Source organism: Mastomys coucha, unplaced genomic scaffold (genome assembly GCF_008632895.1).
Source record: "Mastomys coucha isolate ucsf_1 unplaced genomic scaffold, UCSF_Mcou_1 pScaffold18, whole genome shotgun sequence".
NCBI classification, from domain to species: Eukaryota; Metazoa; Chordata; class Mammalia; order Rodentia; family Muridae; genus Mastomys; species Mastomys coucha.
Window position 1 is genome coordinate 115,112,558 of NW_022196900.1, and position 23,982 is coordinate 115,136,539.

The following is a 23,982-nucleotide window of genomic DNA, read 5'->3' on the forward strand; positions in this document are numbered from 1 at the left end:
CATGTGGTTGCTGGGATTTGAACTCAGGACCTCTGGAAGAGCAGTCAGTGCTCTTAACTGCTGAGCCATCTCACCAGCCCTGAACATCCTTCTTAAGATGTTTATTTCAAATGTGGTGGCCTAGTCATCAAGCCAGAAGCTGCCCTTGCTTCAACTGCTGACAGTATGTTGTCTAAACTAGACAAATGAGTTGTGGGAAAATCAATTGCTGAGCTTTATCAAAAGAAGATAAGCAGTCCTTCATAATTCCTGCTTCACAAAAAAGTGTCAGATATTTTGTAATAGAAGGCTGAAGATTGATGCTCCAACCTTATACAGAAACTTTGGGGGCACTGTCCAGGCAACCATCTCTGACATTTCTATAGTTTTTAAAGCTGTTTGCCTGCACTTCCTGCATACTCTGGTAACTATTCCTTCTCAGGTCTCTGATGGAGTTGAAGACTAGCTACTCTCACAATTAAGCTCAAGTTGTTAGGATTTGAGAATATGTTTTTAGACCTAAGAAGATAGTCTTAGGTTTATAAATGCAAGTTCTAGCTGGGCAGTGGTGGTGCATACCTTTAATCCCAGCACTTGGGAGGAAAAGGCAGGAGGAAATAAGAGAACAGGAGGTGGGAGTTCTGACAGAGAGAGGAGAGGAGAATTCTTGGAAATAGCAAGGTGGAGGAGATTCTCCTGGACAGAGAAGAAGCAGGTTGCATAAACCTGAGAAGTAACTAACCAGTAGAAGAACTTATCCCAGAATAAACCGGATTATTTAGATATGAGCCATTTGGTAACAGAGCCAAGGTTATTAGCCAAAGCATTAATAAATAGTCTCAGAGTATAAACATACCAATTTATAGCTTTCTTTTGTTCTGTAGCTATAAAAGTCCCTGAAACTTCCAGAGTGAAATATTCCTGTCATAACAAGCTGATTCCATGTGCTCAAGCCCGTGCTCATTCATAACTGGGTCAGAATAAATTCTTAGTTCCTTTAAAGCAAGACTTATCCTTTGCATTCATATTTCTCACAGCATGTGAGAAATTCCCCTTGGCTGCTAGCCTTTGCTGTTCTGACTCTATGGTGGGTCATTGCCATTCCTGGCCTCTCATTTGGCCTCTGATAGCAATTCACAGCCATCTCCAAGCTGCATCCCTACAGACCCCTATGAGAAGCAAGGACACTCACTTCACAATAAAAGTTCTGGAAACTCAGAATAGCAAAAGTGAAAACAGTATATTTCACAACCAGACAAAGTCAGGCTTTGGACTAAAGCCAAAGAGAATTGCCTAGCTTGCATATTTTTGGCATAAAATAGTGCCTTTTAAATATCCCTAATTTCATTTCTTCTCTCCCTCCTCTTCTTTTGTTAAGTTCTTTAAGGAGATGGACTCTTCCTGGTGTTTGTGTTGCCCCCTCCCTCAAGAATCTCGGCGGTGTTGGCGCTCGCCTTTAATCCCAGCACTTGGGAGGCAGAGGCAGGTGGATTTCTGAGTTTGAAGCCAGCCTGGTCTACAGAGTGAGTTCCAGGACAGCCAGGGCTACATAGAGAAACCCTGTCTCGAAAATCAAAAACAAAACAAAAGGGCTGGTGAGATGGCTCAGCGGGTAAGAGCACCGGCTGCTCTTCTGAAGGTCATGAGTTCAAATCCCAGTAACCACATGGTGGCTCACAACCACCCGTAATGAGATCTGACGCCCTCTTCTGGTGCATCTGAAGACAGCTACAATGTACTTGTAATAAATAATAAATAAATCTAAAAAACAAAAGAAAAAAATTAAAAAAAAAAAAAAACAAAAAAATCTTATTAAGGACACAAAGCCTTATATATCCTGGGCATCCAAACTCTCAGCCCATAAGAACTTTTCAGTCCTAGGATAAAATGAAGAGTGCCTAGACAATCAGTCACTGACTGCAGCTATGGAAAATAGAAGCTTAGTGCTTTCTGCTTGACTGTATTTTTTTTTTTCTACAATAAGATCTGATGCCCTCTTCTGGTGTGTCTGAAGACAGCGACAGTATACTATTATTTATTGGATTCTATTGCAGATGATTGTGAGCCACCATGTGGTTGCTGTGAATTGAACTCAGGACCTCTGGAGGAGCAGTCAATGCTCTTAACCACTCAGCCATCTCTATAGCCTCCGACTGTATTTTGTTTGTTTGTCTTGTTTTTTTTTTTTTTTTTCCAGACAGGGTTTCTCTGTGTAGTCCTGGCTGTCTTGGAACTCACTTTGTAGACCAGGCTGGCCTCGAACTAGAAATCTGCCTGCCTCTGCCTTTGCTGGGATTAAAGGCATGTGCCACCACTGCTCGGCTGTGGTTAGGAAATTTAGAGTGTGAATTTTGTGTGATGATCCTCAGCATAAAATATAGCTTTTGTATATATAACCCTAACTACACGTTACCTACTTTCTTGTCCCTAACAATCTCATACTGCTCAAACTGTTTTCAGATCCTCCAAACAACCCATTCACTTCTTGACCATCCCTTTCGAAATAGAGGGGAGAGGTCACAAGGCAGGCAGGTAGGCTGTAAGTAGGCCTGTTTACAGAGTTCTAGGATTAAAGAAAAGTGTGAAACACCACGGCCCCGCAGCAGCTTGCTTGCTCGCCCCCCTCCCTCTCCTTCCCACTCCCTCCCCCCGAGATCAAGTTCTTAGTAGGCAACCTAAACTGGCCTCTAACAGTGAAGCAATTTCCTTGCCAGTTTCCCCGATTAGCCAAACTTGAAGAACCTGCTACCTCACCCATCCTTTCTTATCACTTAAATGTTAAACAGCAAAGGGCTCTATAAAGGAAGTGATGTGCTTCTAGAAGTTCTGTGAACCTGAGGAAGGTACTCGTAATAGAGATAGGGCACAAACGAAGTGCTGGAGCACAGTGCATCTAATGAAATTGGTGGAGTGACCACCTGGAGGAATTCGGAAGTAGAAACCTCCCAACCAGACCAAGGGAAGCTACGGAAATGACCTCAGATTCCCCCACCCAATCAACGCCCGTCCCCCGGAAGTTTCCAATATTGCGCAAGCGCCGCGCCTAATGCGTCATAAAAGGCGACGGCACATTAAGACGTCTCGGACGCAGGCGCTGCTCACACCGCTCCAGTTGCCGTCCCAGGGGCTGTGACGTCAGATGCCGGCAAAGGTGGTCCACAAGCGCAGGCCTTAGCTGCTCTCAAACTGATTCAGCGTGGCCGGTCGCTCTCCTGCGCCGACTGCAGTACGGGCCCCGGAAAGCACCTTTGGCCTCCCCACGCGTTACGTCGCCCTCACTTCCGCGTCGCTGATTTCCGGTTACCGCCATCTTCCTCGCGCGGAAGCCGGCTTCTAAGTAGGAGCTCCGTGTCAGTGGGTAGTTCGTTCGGTGCCATGCCGTCATCGCCGCTGCGGGTGGCGGTGGTGTGCTCGAGTAACCAGAATCGGAGCATGGAAGCACACAACATCCTCAGGTAGTGCAAGCTCCACCTGCCCTCCGCCCCTCCTTCCTTTTTTCCCCCACAGATTCTTGTCCAGACCCCGACCCTGAACTGACTGGGCCGCGGAAGGTCCAAGCACGCCCGGCTTATACGCTCGGCGAACCCTCAGTGGGATCCGTGCGCGCGACGCCCTCCTGTAAAGTAAGCATCCTGTAAAGTAAAATCCTAGAGATGGCGTGCTATACGCGGCCTGTCTGCATACTTTGTGTATGACAGCTGGCGGCCTCTGCGTACCGACGACGAGGCAATATCACAGGGTAGGCTAAGGTCTTTCGGTGACGTGAATGGTGCCTGATGTTTATCTTTCCCGTATGTGTCGTCAGGCCACACTCACTGGAAAGCTCTCAACACGTCCTATCAAGATGGAACGAGTCTGGAAGTAACAACAGTGATCTGAGTTGCTAACGTCAGGAACTGTTTGTTGCTGTCTACGTTTGCAAGTCTCACGCACAAGCCACCACCCCTCTCACCCCGTAACTTAAGTCAATAATTTTTGGAGCACACGATTTCATTTGGTTCAGTGGGACCACCTCATATTTCCTCACGAATTCACCAGTGTCTTAGTAGGGCATTCATCTTTGATAGTATTTTATCTTAAAAATCTCTTGACAAAATGAGAAACAGATACATTGCATTACAGTTAAAATGTGGTTTTGTAAATTTCAACTTAGTACAGTAGAAATGTCTTTTTCGCCCAGAGTTAACTGTTCATGAACTTTTGAAACTTATAAATCTTTTTTTTTTTTTGACAATTTTGGGGTTTTGTTTGTTTGTTTTGTTTTTTCCCCTCAAGACAAGGTCATTGTGTAGTTCTGGATGTCCTGAACTCACTCTGTATACCTGGTCGGTCTCAAACTCAGAGATTCTCCAGCTCCTGCCTCCCAGCTGTTGCAATTAAAGGTGTGCTGGTGGCTTTGAACTCACTCTTCACCTGGCTCCCTTGTGTTGTTACTATAGGAGTTTGCCATCATACTAAGCACTGTCTCATGTTTTCTTAGTCGTCCAGAGTGTTAGTTGCCTATTATCTCAAATTCTAAAACTTCATTTTTGGTTATGTTTAGTACATAGACCAGTAGTTCTCAACCTTCCTAATGCTGCGACCATTTAATATAGTCCTCATTTTGCAGTGACTCCCTCAACAATAAAATTATTTTTGTTGCTACTTTTTAACTGTAGTTCTGCTTTTATGAACTGTAATGTAAATATAAGTATGGTTTTTGATGGTCTTAGGTGACCCTGTGAAAGGGTGGTTTGATCCTCAAAAGGGTCATTGAGAACCACTGACATAGACCATAGTCTTTACTTAGTAGTTTTGTTTGTTTTGCAGATGGTGGCATGCTTTGAATTTAAGCAGTATGAGCTATAAAGTATAAAGCTAGCCTGGACTATAAAACACCATCTCAAAAAAAAAAAAAGAAGTGGGGTGGATATCCTACTTGATTATATCCTTGAACTAATTCATCTTGCCTTAGAGTGCTAAAATCACAAGGATATGGTGCCACACCCTGCCTTTGTGAGTTATCTATGCACCCACATACACCTAACAGGTATAAAAAGCACTCTATAACCCACTCTTGTTGAGGTACTGTGGACTTATTAGTTTTAGGTATTTTTACATTTGTACCTGAAGATAGAACTCTAGTTTGTGTCATCCTCAGTAATTCAGCCTACAAACTTTGAGATAGGTTCTCTCCTGAGTCTTGGGAATCAATCCTGCCTCAGCCTCCCACATGTGGCAAGCTCTGCCTCTATACTGATTGATCTTCCAGTACCCCTCCCCCACCCTACACCCTTTTTGGGCTCATCTCACACTGTAGCTTAGGCTCAGGTTGAACATAGACTTTTGACATTCATGTTCCAACCTCCCAAATGCTAGGGTTGTGAATGTAATACACAGTTCTCTGCTCTTGTCCTCTTTCATATTTACACATTGAATTTAAATATACTTATTCATGTTTAATGAACAGGGGTGAAGTTATCGGTAATCAGGGATTCTCTGCAGCCATTAATTTTTTTTTTTTTGTTATTCTTCCATTAGTAGACATCAAGTGATTTTAATTTAAATGACAACTTCTTTGTGCTGTATAAAAATCTTTGCATAGGTTTTGGTTACTATTTTAGCATAAATTCCTAGAAATTACATCACTGGACCAAATGGTGGGCATGTTTCACATTCTTACAGTTTTCAAGGGTGTTTTCCAGAATACTGCATATTTATACATTTCCAGTTGCCTCTCAGTCTCAAGAAAGAATCTTTTTGTAAGCCCCTAAAAAGAAAAAAATATTAAGTATACGTCAAAAAGACAACAAGCAGTGGTGGAGCACACTTGGAGGCAGAGGCAGATCTTTGAGTTTAAGGCCAGCCTGGACTACAGAACAAGTTCCTGGAGAGCCAGGGCTATTACACAGAGAAACACTGTCTCAAAAACAAAACAGTCTAGGCTTCAACTAGGGTGTTGCCTACTGCAGTTTTTTGTTTTGTTTTATTTACAGGTTGCTAACGCAGAAAGCAACCTATAATTTTATTATTAGCCAGACCCCCTAGTTTCATTTGTAGTCTGAGCTGTCCTAGGCTACATTCCCAGTAATGAAATTTTTTTTTCTGCATGCCTGTTTATGTACTACTTGAATACCTGGTATCTTCATAGACCAGAAGAAAGCACTGAGTCCCCTGGAACTGGAGTTATATAGGTGCTAGTAGTAGAATTTGGGTTCTCTGGAAGTGCAGCCGCTGTTCTTAACCATTGATCATTTCTCTAGCCCTTTTCTCTTTTTAGATATGTGTTGAAATTAAATGTATGTATGCTACCATGCCTGGCCCATGGAAGCTGTGTTTTTACTTATTAAAAACCCAAAATTGCCTGGGAATATAGCTCAGAGGTAGAATACTAGGCTAGTACACCCAAGGTTATGGGGTTCGGTCCTAGCCCTTCAAAACCAAAGGAGGAAGGAGCTGGGGGAAGGCATAGCTCAGTAGCATGCTTGTCTGTTGTGCACAAAGCCCTAGATTTGATTCTCAGCACCCCATTAAAAATGATGTGATAACACATGTCTATAATCCCACTACTTAGGAGGTAGAAGCAATAAAACTAGAAGTTTATTGTAGTTATTATATATAGAGTTCCAGGCCAGCCTGAGTTACGTGGGACCCCATCTAAAAGTGAGAGACAGAGGTAGACTTGTGATAGCCAGGCAGTATGAGGCCTGGCTGAGTATGTGTAAGTCCCAGAGTAGGAGAAACAAGCTTAGGAGAGATTGGTCTGTGATGAGTACCTCTACAAGAGTACTTTCTTAAAGCTGTTTAAGTTCATCTTGCCTGTGTGTGTATGCCTATCTCTGCCTCCTGAGTGGTGGATGGAGTTCCAGGCATGTGCTGGTTTGTTTGTTTGTTTTTAATTTTGTGTCAGTGTTGTTTCTGTGTGTGTGTCTGCACTATGTATATGTAGTACCCATGGGGGAAAATAGGAACCTAAGAAGAATCTTGGGAATTAGAAGAAAAAGAGTTGACTATGGTCCCATAAGTCCTTGATTTGTGGGAGTCTCTAGAACACCATGTCATCTTGGGCTACACTGAAACAGAGACTGCAAATGAGTCTTAGGGCCACCAGAGTTATGCCATCCAGTAACTCATAACTGACACAGAATTTGGACATAGACTACTTTGAGATGCCATGAATTGTTCTCTGTTTTTATCTGTGTTATCCATAGTCCTTTACATGGAGGTGGGGTGGGCTTGTCCTGTTGTGTGGTTTTTGGTTATAGGTATATTATAAGCAAATATAACTGGAAATTGTTTAAGAACGGGAAGACTTGGAGCCAATATAGCTCAGTGCTTCAGAAGCTGAAGCATAATGATTACAAATTTCAAACCAGCTTGGACTCCTCTATAGTAAGAACCTACCTTAAAAAAAAAAAAAAAAAAAAAAAAAAAAAAAAAAGCTGGATGTGAGAGCTGGTGAGATGGCTCAGTGGGTAAGAGCACCGACTGTTCTTCCAGAGGTCCTGAGTTCAAATCCTAGCAACCACATGGTGGCTCACAACCATCCATAATGAGATCTGATGCCCTCTTCTGGTGTGTCTGAAGCCAGCTACAGTGTACTTATATATAATAAATAAATACATCTTAAAAAAAAAAAGCTGGATGTGATGATACATATTTACAGTTGTCCCATGCTGTAGGTGGGGCAGGGTGGCTGTGGGTTTGAATACCATCTGGGCCCTTTTTGGGGGCGAGGGGGAGAAAAAAGCATGTCTTATGGACATGCCTTTTAACAGCATGCCTCCACAAGAACATGTTACCTTTACAGGTTTTAAGGGACTGTGGGCTAGTTTTTATTTTGTTCCTACAGAAAGTAGAGTTAAGACCAAGGAGTTGCTAAAGAAAAGGGACTTCTGTTTAGCTGTGAATGTGAGACAAATTTTGGTATATCAAACTTAGTAACAGCTTTAGCCACTAAAAGTTACTGCCCAGGCAGGCCAGACAGCTCAGGAGGTAAGGTGCTTAGCTGCTAGCCTGACAACCCGAGTTTGGTTCCTTGGACCTACAACTCCTACAAGGTGTCCTCTGATCTGTACATACATACACACATGCTAAATAAGTAGTAAATGTAATAAATGTATTTACAGCATTTTGTACCTGGCACAGTGGCACATGACTTTAATCCCAGTACTAGAGAGACACAGGTAGGTAGATTTTTGGAAGTTTGATGCCATTTTGATCTACATGGCTAATTTTAGGCCACCCAGGGCTACATGTCAACACAGAACCAAAAAAGTTACTGTCCATATTTAGGATTGTCTTCTCAACCTTTTTCCTTCCTGTGTATGTTTTTTTGAAATAAGATTTCTTTGTGTTGCCTTGCCCTGGAACTAGCTTTGTAGGCTAGCTTCAAATGAACAGAGGTTTGCCTGCCTCTGCCTTCTGGGTGCAGGAATTAAAGGAGTGCAACATCTTCACCCAGCTTTAACCTTTCTTTGTAGGTAAGAAAATTGATGGAGCCTGTACTTTAAAATTTTTCTAGCGATGGCCTAACTTTTGTCAAGATCTTTCCAAAGAGTCTACTTTCTATATTAGTTAATATTTTGTTTCTATGAGAAACATCTTATGGAAGAAAAGGTTAGGGCTAAAAGTGTCAGTCCATGGAAGACAGGCATTGTGGAGAGGGCCTGATGGAGCAGAGCTGTTCACCTATTCATTCATGGTGAGGATAAGATACATCATTCATGTGGTCAACTAGGCCCTGCCTCTTGTTTCTCTCATGTCATCAAATTATGAATCCCTCATATTAATCCACTGATTAGGTTGGAATTCTCTTTTGTTTTTCAAGACAGGGTTTCTCTGTGTAGCCTGGCTATCCTGCAACTTGCCAGGCTAACCTTGAATTCAGAAATCTACCTCCGTCTGCTGAGATCAAAGGTAGTCATCACACCAGGCTCCATGGGCTTTTTTTTTGTTGGACACTTCATAATCGTACCATAACATCTCACCAGCCTTGAAAGCTTTGAAAGGTTGATTTGTCAACAACATAGAAGTCAGGATGATAGGCCCTAGCAAGTCTTTAGTAAAGATGACAAGATTGTAGTACTTCCTGTTTTGTTTTTTAGATTATTTTATGTATAGGAGTACACTGTAGCTGTCTTCAGACACACCAAAAGAGGGCATTGGATCCCATTACAGATGGTTGTGAGCCAGCATGTGATTGCTGGGGACTGAACTTAGGACCTCTGGAAGAGCAGACAGTGTTCTTAACACTGAGCAGTCTGTCCAGCCCTAGTACTTCTTTGAGATGGACTTGCTTTTAGAAGCAGTGGATTCAGGATTTCAGTGCTCTGTTAAAATCATAATTTAAAATCACTGCAGCATATTAAGAGGTAGGGAATACCAGAACCTGTGCTAGCAATTTGGACATTTTCTTTGGTATACGTTTTACCATTTTACTTTCCATCTTTGGTACAATAGTGGAACAATTTTGTTTGCCTTAATGTAGCATTTTCTACAAAGAATTCACAAATAGATTTTTGATAGGTATGAAAGACCTTTATTTTTAGACAGAATAGTTGCCCTTGAGGCAAAGCTGTTGGTTGTCAGGAGTATTTTTATAGCATTCACTGACTTTATGTAAGAAGCAGATTGTCACCAGACAAGATGGGCTGTTATGCCAGTTTCAGAAGCTTTGGGGAAAGCAGAACTTCTCTTGCTAATTAGCCTTTTTGCCACTTGGGAACAGCTTTGGGGGTGGGGTGGGGAACGACCTGCATTGCAATTTATTTTTAATTAGGATGCTTAAAAGTAATAGTTCAGAAAGTTGGGGAAGAGGAAGCACTTCCTAATGTGATGGCTGCCCATGCAGGCAGCTCTTAGGCTTGCAGTCATGTCAAGGCTAGGTCATGTTGTTTGGGGGTTGATGTAATTGTGAATGTAGACAGATTAAAATGGAGAATGTTCTCTGTGGAAAACCCTGCATCAGCCTTAAAACCTTCTAGGGATTGTGGCCATGTCTATCATGCACTCTTCAATGCTCTTGGGGACTTGCTTGGTCTTTATAATAATGAGGATGTTATGTGCATTTGAAGTGCTCTGTCTCCTACCTTACTTGTTTTGTTGGGATTCCTAGGCTAGTCTCAAAATCCTGAGTTCAAGTTGATTCCCCTGCCTTTCAGCCTTCTCAGTAGCTGAGACTTGGCTTGTGCCAAAGGGTCTAGCTCTATACCTCACTTAAAGTACTTCAGAGAAATGACCAAAAAGAAATGAGCCTTATGCATCCACCCTTTTGCTTTGTTAAAGTATTCTGGTAATCCCTTTAGTGTAGACCTTAGGCAATGGAGAGAGGGACCTTTGGGAAAAGTGGTCTCATCTCTTTCTTGTTTTGACTCAATTAAGTTGACTTTGAATACCCAGTTTATTCACACTTGGTCACAAGTAGCTTTGGTTGTAAAACTTGAGATCTTTCACCTCATTCAGGCCTGTGTAGAATGCGCTAGGATTCAGAGCAGAACTACTCCTGATTCATACTGAAGAGCCTTAATAACATAATGGCTTCTTATCACTTCAGACACAGGACTCATTGCAGATGTTTTCAAGTCTGTATAATTCTCAGTTCCTGTTACAATGCTTTACTATTCAGTTTTTGTAACATGTAGGACCTTTTAAGACTTGCTTTTTCCAGAAGTGATCTTCCCTTCTTCCTGGCCATTGCTACCAGTCATTTTTGTTATTGTTATGTGACCTTCCTTTTACAAATTTGTGTATTTTATATATGTGTGTATGTGTGTGCATGCATACATACATATATACATTTGGTTTGGTTTGTGTTTTTTGTTTGTTTGTTTGTTTGTTTGTTTGAGACAGGGTTTCTTTATGTCGTTCTGGCTGTCCTGTGATTTGCTATGTAAATTAGGCTGGATTCAAACTCTGCCTGCCTCTGGAGTGCAGGAATCAGAGGTATGAACCACCATGCCTGCTTGAGTTTGTGTTGTTTTGTTGTTTTGTAATGTAGATCAGATTTGTATTTTCATGTGTATTTGTGTTTTCACTTTCATGTATATATATGTACCATATGTGTGCATAATGCTCATGGAGGTCAGAAGAAGGCATAGGGGTGCTTGAGAGATGGCTTAGTTGTTAAGAGCACTTACTTTTATAGAAGATCCTGGTTTGATTCTCAGCATCCCATGTGTCTGTTCACAACCACTCATAATTCTAGTTCCAGGTTGTATATGATCATATATACATACGCAAAACACTCATGCACATAAAATGAATCTAAATAAAAAAAAAGAGGAGGGGTAAGCATCAGATCCCCTTAAACTGGAGTTAACCACATGAATGTTAGGAATTGAACCTGAGTTCTTTGCAAGAACAAATATTCTTAACTGCAAAGCCATCTCTTCAGCCCCTATACTTGTTCTGTTTTAAAAATGCTCATTGGCTTGAAGAGGCAAGTCTGTCTTGTGATCCTTAATCCCAGCACTCATGCAGACCATTCTCATGGGGACTGAAGCCTCATAATTTGGGCATGTGAACTGTAAAACAAAGGGCTGCAGCATCAACAGAGACAAGCAGATGCTCTAACTGGATGGTGCTTCTTTGGACCTCGGCCACCACACCTCATTCATGTTTGTGTTTCCCTAAAAAGTAGTTCTTTTATTTTATATTATCCAGGTTGGTAAGCAAATTGTTCCAAATTTAGATTAAGGGAGACTTCTGCCTTGACCCTCTCAGGAAGGTATTATGTTTCAGTTTCCTGTCACATGTCGGAGTTTGGTTGTGTTGTCTTTGCAGTTATAAACAACAGCTGACTTTGTTGCTTTCCTACTCACTATTTGTTGGAACATTGGAAATTTTGTTTCAGGTTTTATAGCTTGGGTGTATACAAACTTAGGATATAATGATGATTCTCTGCTTTAGGTTGTATGCCTTATGTCATACTCTGGGGACCTGGTTGTACAGCTCAGACATTCTAGAAACATGGGAACTGACTCAGCTTTTTATCAAGCTCAGTGGCCTCAGCTGAGGTGTCCCACAGAGCTAGCTCCTGGATAGAGAAACCAAATATATGTATTTGTTTTTTTTTTTTTTTTAGAATAACCAAAAGAATATAACTATATATAATTTATAAATTTTTATATATACATACACATATATACTTTAAATTTTTTTTTAAGATTTATGTATATGAGTACACTATAGCTGTACAGATGGTTGTGAGCCTTCATGTGGTTGTTGGGAATTGAATTTAGGACCTCTGATCGCTTCGGTTGGGCCCGCTTGCTCCAGCCCAAAGATTTATTTATTTATTATATGTAAGTACACTGTAGCTGTCTTCGGACGCACCAGAAGAGGGTGTCAGATCTCATTACAGGTGGTTGTGAGCCACCATGTGGTTGCTGGGATTTGAACTCAGGGCCTTCAGAAGAGCAGTCAGTGCTCTTACTCATTGAGCCAACCTGCCAGCCCTAAAAATCTTTTTGTGACAAGGTTTCTCTGTCCTGGAATTAGCTCTGTTGAATAGGCTGACCTCAAACTCAGGGATCTATCTACCTGACTCTGCCTCCCAAGGGCTAGGATTAAAGGTGTGCACCACAGCGCCTAGCTAGAATTATTTTTTTATATGTCAGCCTTTGTAAGTGATGTGTGTACTGCTATAGGACTGTGTTGCCTAGTACCAGTTCTCTTTTACCCAGATAACTATGATCCTGTTTTTGGAGATGATGATAAAGACCTTCAAAGGATTCTGCATAGACTTAAAGCCAAGTTTATGGTTTGTTGGCTTTTATGGTCTTTTGTGTGCCCCCTTCCCCTTTTTTATGTCTGAATGAGTTTCTGGAAGTGAGGTTCTGGGTTGTAGGTGTAGATGGTCTTACTCACGTAGGTGTGGACTCATTATCTACTATAAATGCTGGCTGAGCAGCCTTGTGTCTAGCTGTATGGAGAAGTCTATCTTTCCTAGTGCATGTCATTGTGCTGCTGTCTGATCACAGTCCACCAGTCATTTCCTTTATACCTGCAACATGCTACCATGTGACATCCTCAGAATATAGCAGTGAAGTAGTCTAATTGGTCCTTCCCTATTTGTTCCTGACTCTATAAGAAATGACTCTCAAACAGACCTCTGAGCTTTCAGTTTTCCTTACTCTTCTTTACTATGATATTTATTTCCATCATTCCTTTTTAGGGTCTCAGTGTATAGTATCGTCCAGTACAGCCTCAGGGTTGTGGTCCTCTGGCCTTAACATCAAGGGTTGGTGAAATAGGTCTTCATCATTTCCTTTTCACTTTGAACTCTTAAATGGAATAGTTGAAAAGTAGAACCTTGGGCTGGAGAGATGGCTCAGCAGTTAAGAGCACTGGCTGCTCTTCCAGAGGTCCTGAGTTCAATTCTCAGCAACTACATGGTGGCTCACAACCATCTGTAATGAGATCTGATGCCCTCTTCTGGTGTGTCTGAAGACAGTGACAGTGTACTTCCATAAAGTAAATAAATAATTAAAAAAAGAAATAAAGAAAGAAAGAAAAGTGGTACCTTAGCCGGGCAGTGGTGGTGCATGCCTTTAGTCCCAGTACCTGGGAGGCAGAGGCAGGTGGATTTCTGAGTTCGAGGCCAGCCAGGTCTACAGAGTGAGTTCCACACAAGCCAGGGCTACACAGAGAAACCCTGTCTTGGGGAAAAAAAAAAAAATGAAGAAGAGGGAATCAAATCCCATTATAGATGGTTTCGAGCCACCATGTGGGAATTGAATTCCGGACCTCCGGAAAAGAAGTTAGTGTTCTTACTCTTCATCACTAAACCATCTCTTGAGGCCCCCTTCGCCCCATTTTTAAAAAAAAATTTTAAGAATTCCACTTTTGTTATGTTTAAAAGAACCCAAGTCAGTTGGGCTTTGTGGCGCATGCCTTTAATCCCAATAGTTAAGAGGCAGAGGTAGGTGGATCTCTCTCTGAGTTAGAGGCCAGCCTGGTCTACATAATGAGTCCCAGTATAGCCAGAACTACATGGTGAGATCTGTCTCAAAAAATCACAACCACAACAAAATAAAACCAAATTTTATTCCAAATTAACTTCTTGTAAATGTAACCTATTGTGACAGACTTAAAGTTGTGGTTATCAGTGATTATGGTAGGTCCCTGATTAAACACAGAAATGTCTGTTTTGAGGTGCTTTTCTCTTTATGTAGATGTAGCTTGCAGGGTCTAATTAGGTTGGCCTGTAGCTCTTTTGCATTTTCTCTGGCTTACCAAATTCTGAAACCTGCTGGGTTCCATGAAAGTTACTACAGCTGCTGTGACTGTTTGTCCCTGCAGGACCCCTCTTGCTAAGGGGTTGGTCAGGTGACTACAGTGTTCTAAATTTCAGTCAGCATTTTAAGTTTGGAGTTACAGCATTGAACAGCTAGAGTTTCCTACATTTAGCTTTGTAATACCAATTCTCTTCTGATTGAATTTATGTAAAATTTTTAAAAAATTATGTAAGAATTTTTAAAAAATGGTTTTTAACATTCAGTTAAAATTTTTTAAAGATTTATTTTATTTATTTTATGTGTATGAGTACACTGTAGCTGTACAGATGGCCATGAGCCATCATGTGTATGGCTGCTGGGAACTGAACTCAGGGCCTCTGCCGGCCCCGCTTGCTCCAGCCGCTCACTCTGGCATAATTCACTTTAGCTGTCTTCAGACGCACGAGAAGAGGGCATCAGATCTCATTACAGGTGGTTGTGAGCCACCATGTGGTTGCTGGGATTTGAACTCAGGATCTTCGGAAGAGCAGTCAGTGCTCTTACCCGCTGAGCCATCTCACCAGCCCAAGATCTCATTTTTTCAAGTGCCTGCTCTGTAAACATGAGGACCTAAGTTCAGATTTCCAGCATCCACATAAAAGTCAGGGGTGTGTGTATGTGTATATGTGTGTGTACCTAGCACTAGGGGCAGGTATGTTGGTTGAGATGACAGGTGGATCCTTGCAACTCATTGGCCCGCCATTCTAGAGGAATTGAACTTGAGGCTCAGGGAAAGACTATATTCTCCTAAAAAAGGTAGAGAGGAACTGAGGACAGTGTGGTGGCTTTCACACACACAAACGTGCACACACCCACGAAAACCTGCATGTGCACTAAAAAGCAAAAACTTAAAGCATGTTCTTAATACTTAAAGTTCACTTTTTGTTTTTATTGTTTAATGTTTTTAAACTTTATTTTGAATGTATGGTATATATGTATGGAAGCATGTACAGTAAACATGGGGACATTGTACATTTGAGAGCCAGAGGATAACTCAAAATGTTAATTCCAGGAATGAAATTTAAGTCATCAGGCTTACAGAGAAAGTAAATTTACCCACTGAGCCATTGATCGTGTCCACCTAAAATAGGGTTGGTGAGATGGCTCAGCTGATGAAGGCACTTGCTACCAGGTTTGATGACCTGAGATCCTTGTCTAGAGCCTACATGATAGAACTAGAGACACATAAATAAAATAATAAAATATTAAGAGTAGGCTGTTCATTTTTGTTTTATGTCCTTTGCATGAGAACTGTATGTTTTAATCCAAATGTGATGTTTTTTTTTCTTCTTTGTGTCTTCCAGCAAACGTGGTTTCAGCGTCCGCTCCTTTGGAACAGGAACTCATGTCAAGCTCCCAGGACCAGCACCTGACAAGCCCAATGTTTATGACTTCAAAACCACATATGACCAGATGTACAATGATCTCCTCAGGAAAGACAAAGAACTGTATCCCATGGCTGACCCTTAGAGAACCAGAGTGGTCATCTGGTGGGTGTGATTTGTGACTGGTAGTCACTCTGATCCCCCACCCTGTAGGGTGTTTTTTAGGTGAAACAGGACCTGCAAATGTGTTCTGGCATATAGGCCGGTGTTGCCTACAGCAATCCTTTTTTATTTATAAGAAGTCAGTTTTCCTTTTTTTCTGTCTTCCTTCCTTTTCCATTTTTTTTTTCTTTTTTTGTAAATTTGAGATAGAGTCTCACTATGTAACCCTGGCTAGCCTGAGATTCACTATGTATACCAGGCTGACCTTAAACTCAAGGAATCCTCATGCCTCTGCCTCCTGTGTGCTGGGATTAAAGACATGGGACACTAGCCCAATGGAGAATTCAGTTTCTTTCCTTCTACCCCTGGAGAGTCTAGAGCAGTGGTTCTCAACCTGTGATTGGGACTCCTTTGGGGGCATCACACAGCCCTTTTACAGGGGTTGTCTATAACCATTGGAAAACAGATATTTAAATTGTGATTCATAACAGTAGCAAAGTTACAGTAATAAAGTAGCAAGAAAATAATTTTTGGTTGGGGATCACCACAGCATGAGAACCATATTTAAGGTGGCAGCCTCAGAAGGTAGAGAAGCCCTGCTCTAGAGGCAGACACAAATGTAAAGCCTAGTGGGTGTGATTATCAGAAGGCCCTGCAATAGATGGGTGCATAGAAACTACGTCACACTGTAGGCCGCCTAGCTGCTTCCTTTACAGAGGTGTGTGCCCACCGAACCATTGGTAAGGCTGTTTGACACTCTGTGCCTCCTGGAAATATATTAGCTGGGTCACTGGCTCATGCCTATAATCTTAGCTTTTGAGGGGCTGGGGCAGGGAGATTCCTGCAAGTTTGATGCTAGCCTGGGCTGCATAGTTTGAGGCTAGCTTGGGCTATAGAACAAGATCCTGTAACAAAAAGTTGCTGTGTTTACCAAACAAAAGCATGAAAAAAACATAGTATTCTGAGAGAACTTCTGAATTTTAAAACAGTCTGAATTTTGTACTGGACACTCACGGGAAAAGAAAGGGGTATTTTAAAATCAGTTTTCCATACCACACATTGTATAATGATTAAGCTAATCAGTGCTCCAGGTTTTTGAGCCAGTCACTTTATGATAACCCCTATTCTCACTTGAAATTTCCCATGTTCGTAAGCTTAACATGTGTATGAGGCCCAAGCTTGATCCTGAGCACCTCTAAATACAAAATTCTAGATATACTTTAGCTATATTCTAGATATAGTTTAGTGCTCAGAATAGAGGCCAAATATGTACATCTAACCACTTATTTTTCCCTTTGTAGTTTTAGAGATCAGACCTCTGGTCTTACACATGTTAGTCTAGCCTAGCACTCCTCCATTGAGTCATCCCTGGATACAAACTTTTTTTTTATAGACATGTTCCCACTATGTATCCCTGGCTGGCTTGTAACAATCTGTATAGACAAAGCTGGCCTCCAACTTAGATCCACCTATCTCTGCCTCCCTCTCCTGGATGCTGGGGTTAAGGTGTGGACAGCTGCATCCTGCCTGTTTCTTGTTTTTCTCCTCATCTATCTTCACTTCTTAAGTTTTCAGGCAGCGTTTCACTAAGTTGCCCAAGCTGGCCTTGAGTATCAGCCATAAACATGTTGCCCTCCTGCCACAGCTTCCCAAGAGTCTGAGGTTACAGACAATATTGCTCCATATTGCCACTCTTGCAGCTTTTTTCTTTTAACATTTATGTATTCTTACTCCTTTTAATATAACTAAACTTGAAGCTAGGGTAGAGTCCTAGCTACTCTAGAAGCTGAAGCAAAAGGATCACTTGGTCCAGGAGTTCATGGGTAACTGGGAGGCTTGGCCTCAAGGAAAAGAGCATGCTCTGGGTATTACGGCACAGGTCACACTCAGGAATCTGAAGTGGGATGATCTTAAGACTTTCTCAAGAAGAAAGAAGAATATAATAAACCAAAAATGTTTATATAGGTACAAACAGGAATTAGGTAGCTTGAAGGGTCCCAAATGCCTTCTAACAAAACATAAATCCTTGTGGTCACTACATCTTTGCCACCCCCACCCTACGTCCCAGTCCTCCTTCAGCTGCAGGCTGCAGTTGAAAGATGGTCAGTGGGGACACTGGGTCAGAAACACAGATATCTCCTGTTAGTCGTACTTGTCTTTTTGTGTACAATTGGGAGTGTTTGAGGTTGTAGTGTGCCTACAGCCTGTACCACAGTGACACTGTGAGCCCACCCTGGGATAAGAGAGTGCTTCTTATACTTCACCCCACTCAGAATGCTAGTAGCCTAATTTGGGGGGTTAAGTGTTCCTCTGAATGTTGGATGGAGCAGGGTGTTATGCTCACATCCTTTCCCAAAGAGCTCCTAGGTGTGGGGTAGGGGTCACATCTCAGAACAGCTTCTTCCTGGAGCCTCTTTGGTAAATGTGGTATATTCCTTTCCTTTAGAGTGACAGGGACATATTACCATAAAATCTCAGAGACTCTGATTTTGGGGGCTTGGTGTTTTTCCTTGGCTCTAGGAAAAAGTTGAGGGTTTTTCCTTTTAGATTTTCTTCAAGACAGGGTTTCTCCGAGTAGCACTGCTGTCCTGGGACTCACTCTGTAGACCAGACTGTCCTTGAAAACTTTTTTGGTTGTTTCCAAGATAGAATCTCTTATGTAGCTCAGCTTGTCCTAGAACTTGCTATATAGAACAGGCTGGCCTCTGTTAGGATTACCATGCCCAGGCCTTTTGTTTTGTTTTGTTTTTTGTTTTTGTTTTTCGAGACTGGGTTTCTCTGTATAGCCCTGGCTGTCCTGGAACTCACTCTGTAGACCAGGCTGGCGCTTCGAATTCAGAAATTCACCTGCCTCTGTCTCCCAAGTGCTGGGATTAAAGGCGTGCATCACCAGCGCCCAGCCCATGCCCAGGTCTTTCTTATCTGCCTTTGACCTTCAGTTGGTACTATTTATTTTTGATACTCTTGTATTTTGTGACAGGAATAAACAGGCAGTACTGTACATATTCATACTCCTTTTATCATAAATTAAATTTTAATATTGAAACCAACAGACTTCCCAGTTTCTGGACAGGAATATGTTTTACAAGCACCGAGTTTAGGATTCAGCTCTTTAGGTAATTCTAAAAGGAGTGGAGGCCAGCATCCAGGAGTGGTTTATTTTTTATAGGGTGATGGTTTAAGAATCAGTGACTCCCTCTTAAGGAACTAAGAAGGAGGCTTTTTCTGCAGGCTATGCAGAAAGGAACTATATGTATGCGCCCCTAATGTGTTGGGGATAGGAGTGGTAGGTAGGGGAGCTTGTGGCCATATTGGTAGCTTGGTGATAACTCTTCAGTATTTGCCTCTTGAGATCCCTCTAGGCAGGCCACCTCTTGGTTGACCCTCCGGGAGCGTTATTACTTAATTACTTGGTGTAGGAAGTAGGTGGGGCCAGAATGAGGCATAACAATGTATTTAATGCTTTTCTGTGTTTTCAGTATTATCCTTGTCAAAAATGTCTCTTCCAGGGAATTTAGTAGACATTGGCATTAAGCCAAGTTAGATAAGGGCATTATTGGGATTATATGAAGGAGTTGGGGATAGAGGTAGTATCACTATATGGGATACCCATTTGTTCTAGGGCAGACCACCACAGGGAATTGGGAAAGGAGTGATACTATGCTTTGGAAATAACCCTGATAGTGTTCCTTAGTCAGCAGTGAATGCCCCCTTACAGAAGACGGATAGTTTTATAGTAGAAAGATAGAAGAATATTCTAAGATATAACTCAAAGATGAAAGCACTCTGTTTATATTTTCAAGGGGGAAAGATACTTGTTTATAATTGGGGGCCTCGTGGCCTTAGAGTACCTCTGACATTCTTTTTTAAAAATTTTATTTATTTATATCTCAATATCAATCCCCTCATTCACCCAGTACCTACTCCCTTTCTTCTCTGAGAAGGGAGACACCCCCTCTGGGTATCACCCCCACAACCCCCAGACCCATCCTCTTCCACTGAGGCCAGACAAGGTGGCCCAGTTAGGGGAGCAGGATCCAGAGGCCAAAAAATATGGAACAGTTCGTGGATTTATGTGTTATCCTTGTCCGGGACCATGCTAATCTCTATCATTCCAGTTTTAATGTATGTGCTGCCGAAGCGAGTACTCTGACATATTTTCTATGTGTAGCTAGGGCCTCAGTTTCTTCATGTGTGCCACTTGATAACTTTTTTTTTTTGGTTTGGGTTTTGTGTGTGTGTGTGTGTTTTGAGACAAGGTTTCATTGTGTAGCCCTGGCTGTCCTGGAACTCACTCTGTAGACCAGGCTGGCCTTGAACTCAGAAATCCACCTGGCTCTGCCTTCCAAGTGCTGGGATTAAAGGCGTGCACCACCACTTCCCAGCACTTGATGACATTCTAATAAGTAGCAGCCACCTGAAATCCTAGCACTCGGGCAGCAAACGTAATAGTTAAAGATGAAACATGTACATGCCTAGATCAGTGATAGGAATTCTCAGTTCACCTGATTTCTACAGACAAAAATGTCTTTGAAACCAGATATGGTGATCATGTAAGCTTCTCTGTGCAATGAATGAGGCAGGAGGATGATCAGGAGGACCTTGTCAATGGAGGGTCTGCCTGGATAACAGATGATTCCCTTTCTTAAAAATGAAAGAAAATGGTGGCCATAGTATCACATAACCTGTTTTCCCCGTGCTTGGAAGGTTCAAGTTGAGTTAAAGGCCAGCTTGTGTTAAATAAGCAAGACCCTGTCTTAAATCTTCATTTAGATGGTTTTGGTTTTTGTTGTTTTTAATTTCATTAAGAGGAGCCCATTAGTTCTGTTTATCAGTGCCAGATGTACCTGGAACAACTTTGGTGATATGAGTTGATTTCTGTTTATGAGGAATGGTCGGTCAGTCTTACCAGTGAACTATCTAGAGATTAAGGAAGTGGGCCAGAACAAAAGATCACCAGGAAGCACACCCTGCTCTTGCTCCTGCCTCTACTTCCCACTGCTAATGCAGAGGCCATGAAAGTAGTGTTCATAAAACACTACAGAGCATAGTTAGTACTTTTCCTGAAACTTGCATATATGTTGCGAAGTGGGCCTGTAAATCTCCTCTCTCTAGCATGCTTCTTGGATTTATCTTTGGGATCTTGTGATCACCTTTTGAGTTTAGAATATATTTTAGCTATCCATTTTATTTAGTGCTCATCCTCAGTCTTTTATTACTGTACATTTTTTTTCTTTCCTTGAAAAGTGGTTTCTGAGATAGAAAATTACCAGAATTTGCCTTCTAATGGTTATTCTTGTCATAGTGATTGGATGAAACACATTTAGGAGATTAGTAAAAACGTAGCTCTGGGTATGTTTGTGAGAGTGTCCCTCTTTTTTTTTTTTTTTTTTTTTTTTTTTTTTTTTTTTTTTTCCATTTTGAGACAGGGTTTCTCTGTATAGCCCTGGCTGTCCTGGAACTCATTCTGTAGACCAGGCTGGCCTTGAACTCAGAAATCTGCCTACCACTGCCCGGCCCCAAATCTTCTTAAAAGCAGCCCTTTCTCTTAACTGCTGAGCCACCTCCATCCTATTGAGATTATATCTTATGATAGTCCCTTCCTGCATTCTGCTTTCTCTTATTCATAGCATAAATCACCCTGTCTTGGCATACCTCTTCCTCAGGATTGAGTGACATCTCAAACTATGAGCCAAGGGTCTTTGCCAAATTGTTCTTTTTCTTCCATATATTTGATCGTGATGTAAAAGTGACTAATACAGTCCTCATGCTGAAGACCATCAATAGACACAGGAGCCATGAGAATGTCCTTCCTTTCTCTGTAGCCCTTCATATCATTGATTTGCTACAGTAAACCAGTGAGGTTTTTCTGGAAACTTGTTTTTTGATGAGGTTTTACTAATCTCTACTTTCAAGTAAAGCTTATGTTTATCTTGCTTTTGTTGAGTTTAGGATGGGAATCATGGGCAGTCACCATCTCTCTTCCTCCTGGGATTGTGCCCTGCTGTGCAAACACAGTAGTCATGGTTTCCCACTGACCATGCTGTTGTCACATGTCACGACTGTGTTCCCTTAGGTAGGTTGTAGTGCCAACCTAGCAGGCCAACCCTGACAATGATTTTCACTTGTTTCTCTTTATTTTATTTGTGGTTTTGTTTTTTGTTTTTTGAGACAGGGTACTCTGTGTATCTTTAGCTATCTTGGAACCCACTCTGTGGGCCAAGCTTGGCCTCAAACTCATAGAGATCTGTCTATATGCCTCTGCCTCCCAAGTGCTGGGATTAAAGGTGTGTGTCACCACCACCTGGCCCAAGATGTACCTATATATATTACATTCTGTCCATATGTACACCTGAATGCTAGAAGAGGGCATCAGATCTCATTACAGATAGTTGTGAGCCACCATGTGGTTCCTAGGAATTGAACTCCAGGTCTATGGAAGAGTAGCCAGTGCTCTTAACCGCTGAGCCATCTTTCCAGCTTCCCTCTAGCTATACTTCTTATAGAAGTTTCAAAAATTGTGTATGTTGTCAGGTGTGTTCCTAGGCTAAGCAGGAGTTGCCAAAGAAATAGCTCATCTAATTTTGCTAAAATATTAATTGCATCTCCTATATGTTCGAGAACAGGTCTGACATGTAGCTTTCACATGGGGGCTGTTTATCTGCTTGGTTTTTTTTTCTTTTTTTTTTTTTTTGGTTTTTTGAGACAGGGTTTCGCCTCCCTCTGCCTCCCAAGTACTGGGATTAAAGGCATGCTCCACCACCGCCTGGTGTTTATCTGCTTCTTAATAATGAAGTTTTAGCTATGCTGATTGGCCAAGGTAGTTGCTGTGGCCATGCAAATGTCTGGATGTAATACTCCTGGGTTTTCTCCTTTGGATACTTCTGTGCATGTACCAGTAAGTGAGAAGCTCCTGCTTGCCAGTGACCTTATCATCTATATGAGGCCATCCTTTGAAATAAGAACCTTCCCTGGGTTTCCTGGGCTTATCCTGAAAGCCCAGAGAAGTTCTCTCCTCAACCCCTATTTCAGAAAGGGTGCAGTTATGGGTCAAGAAGTGTCCCATCTTAGGAATGTAGGTCTCCTGTTGCAATACTGAGGAGTGCTGAGAGCCTCACCATCTGTGTGTGGGTTAGGTACATACAGCCATACTTTGTCTGACACTCTAGGTGTATAATTACCCCAGAGAAGTAAAAAGGTTAAGTCATTGGCAAGAAAACTAAACAAACAAAAAACCAAGGTGGGTCTCAATAGGTTGTGTATGGGCAAGTATGAAAAGCAGGCTTGCTGGAGATCAGGTGGCCCCATGCTTTTTGCGTATCCTTGATCTACCTGAATTCAGACTTGTCCACTGAAGAAAATCTCAGTACAATATTGGTTCTCTGTAATTGCATTTATCTCTGTTTATCTCTGTTCTTGTGATCATCAAAGGTCCTCGGTGCCCAATCTCAGTCTTCTAGACTTGGTGCCTCCTTTCCATTTGATAGCCCAGTTGTGTTTTGAGATCTTGTAATACACAATTCATCATGCATTAATTATCCTAGGGATTCAGTTCAGAAGGTAGACTTTAGAAGACTGTGTGTGGGAAGTGTTTTGTTGGAACAGTGTGTAGTATACAGGATGTATTTAAGCAAACCGACTTTCCACTTGGTTTTAGCCTAGCAGTGATTTTGCCATTGCTTGAAATTTTGTGTTAAGTTGTTAACAACCCCACTGGTTTGGCCTTTCTTTTGCCATCTTTGGTGCCTGTGGGATCTTCAACTCCCAGGCTGTGTTCTAGGACACCTCACAGTGTCCTAAGTCACAGTGTTCAGTCTAAGACTGAAGCCACATGCTTGGAATGAACATTCTTCCTAAAAGTTGTATTTACTTAAGTTTTTTCCTTTTCTACCAAAGTAACTTTTGTCTAACAGTAGTACTGTTCATAGTTCCTGCTAGATCCCTTTAGCCAATAGACTCTGTGCCTACTATTCTCCAGTAGGCATTGTTTATGGAATGCTATGTGTGAGACATTGAACCTGGGTGCTTTAGTCATCATTGGGGATCTGAGCATTTAACTAGCCTGAAATCACTATGCCAATGTCCCCATTAAATGACTTGATCAGCTCCCCTTACATCAGGACACAGCAGTGAGCCTTATCTCATAGCAGCAAGTTCTTTTTTTATTTTATTTTATTTTATTTTTTTGGTTTTGTTTGGTTCTTTTTGAGACAGGGTAGCCCTGGCTGTCCTGAAATTCTGGCTTTTTTTTTTTTTTT

General features: G+C 41.8%; 1 protein-coding gene and 1 pseudogene across 1 annotated transcript in view; one reads left to right on the plus strand and one right to left on the minus strand.

Annotated features, from left to right (window-relative positions):
• The first annotated feature begins 2,796 nt into the window (after positions 1 to 2,796).
• Ssu72 (SSU72 homolog, RNA polymerase II CTD phosphatase) overlaps positions 2,797 to 23,982 on the plus strand; it is a 30,187-nt gene continuing 9,001 nt past the window's right edge. Inside the window, exons 1-2 of the mRNA XM_031379791.1 lie at positions 2,797 to 3,434; positions 15,542 to 15,685. Of these exons, the coding sequence (XP_031235651.1) occupies positions 3,355 to 3,434; positions 15,542 to 15,685 (224 nt within the window). The 5' untranslated portion in view covers positions 2,797 to 3,354. The remainder of the gene's footprint in view (positions 3,435 to 15,541; positions 15,686 to 23,982) is intronic.
• LOC116097241 lies at positions 19,772 to 19,872 on the minus strand (annotated as a pseudogene).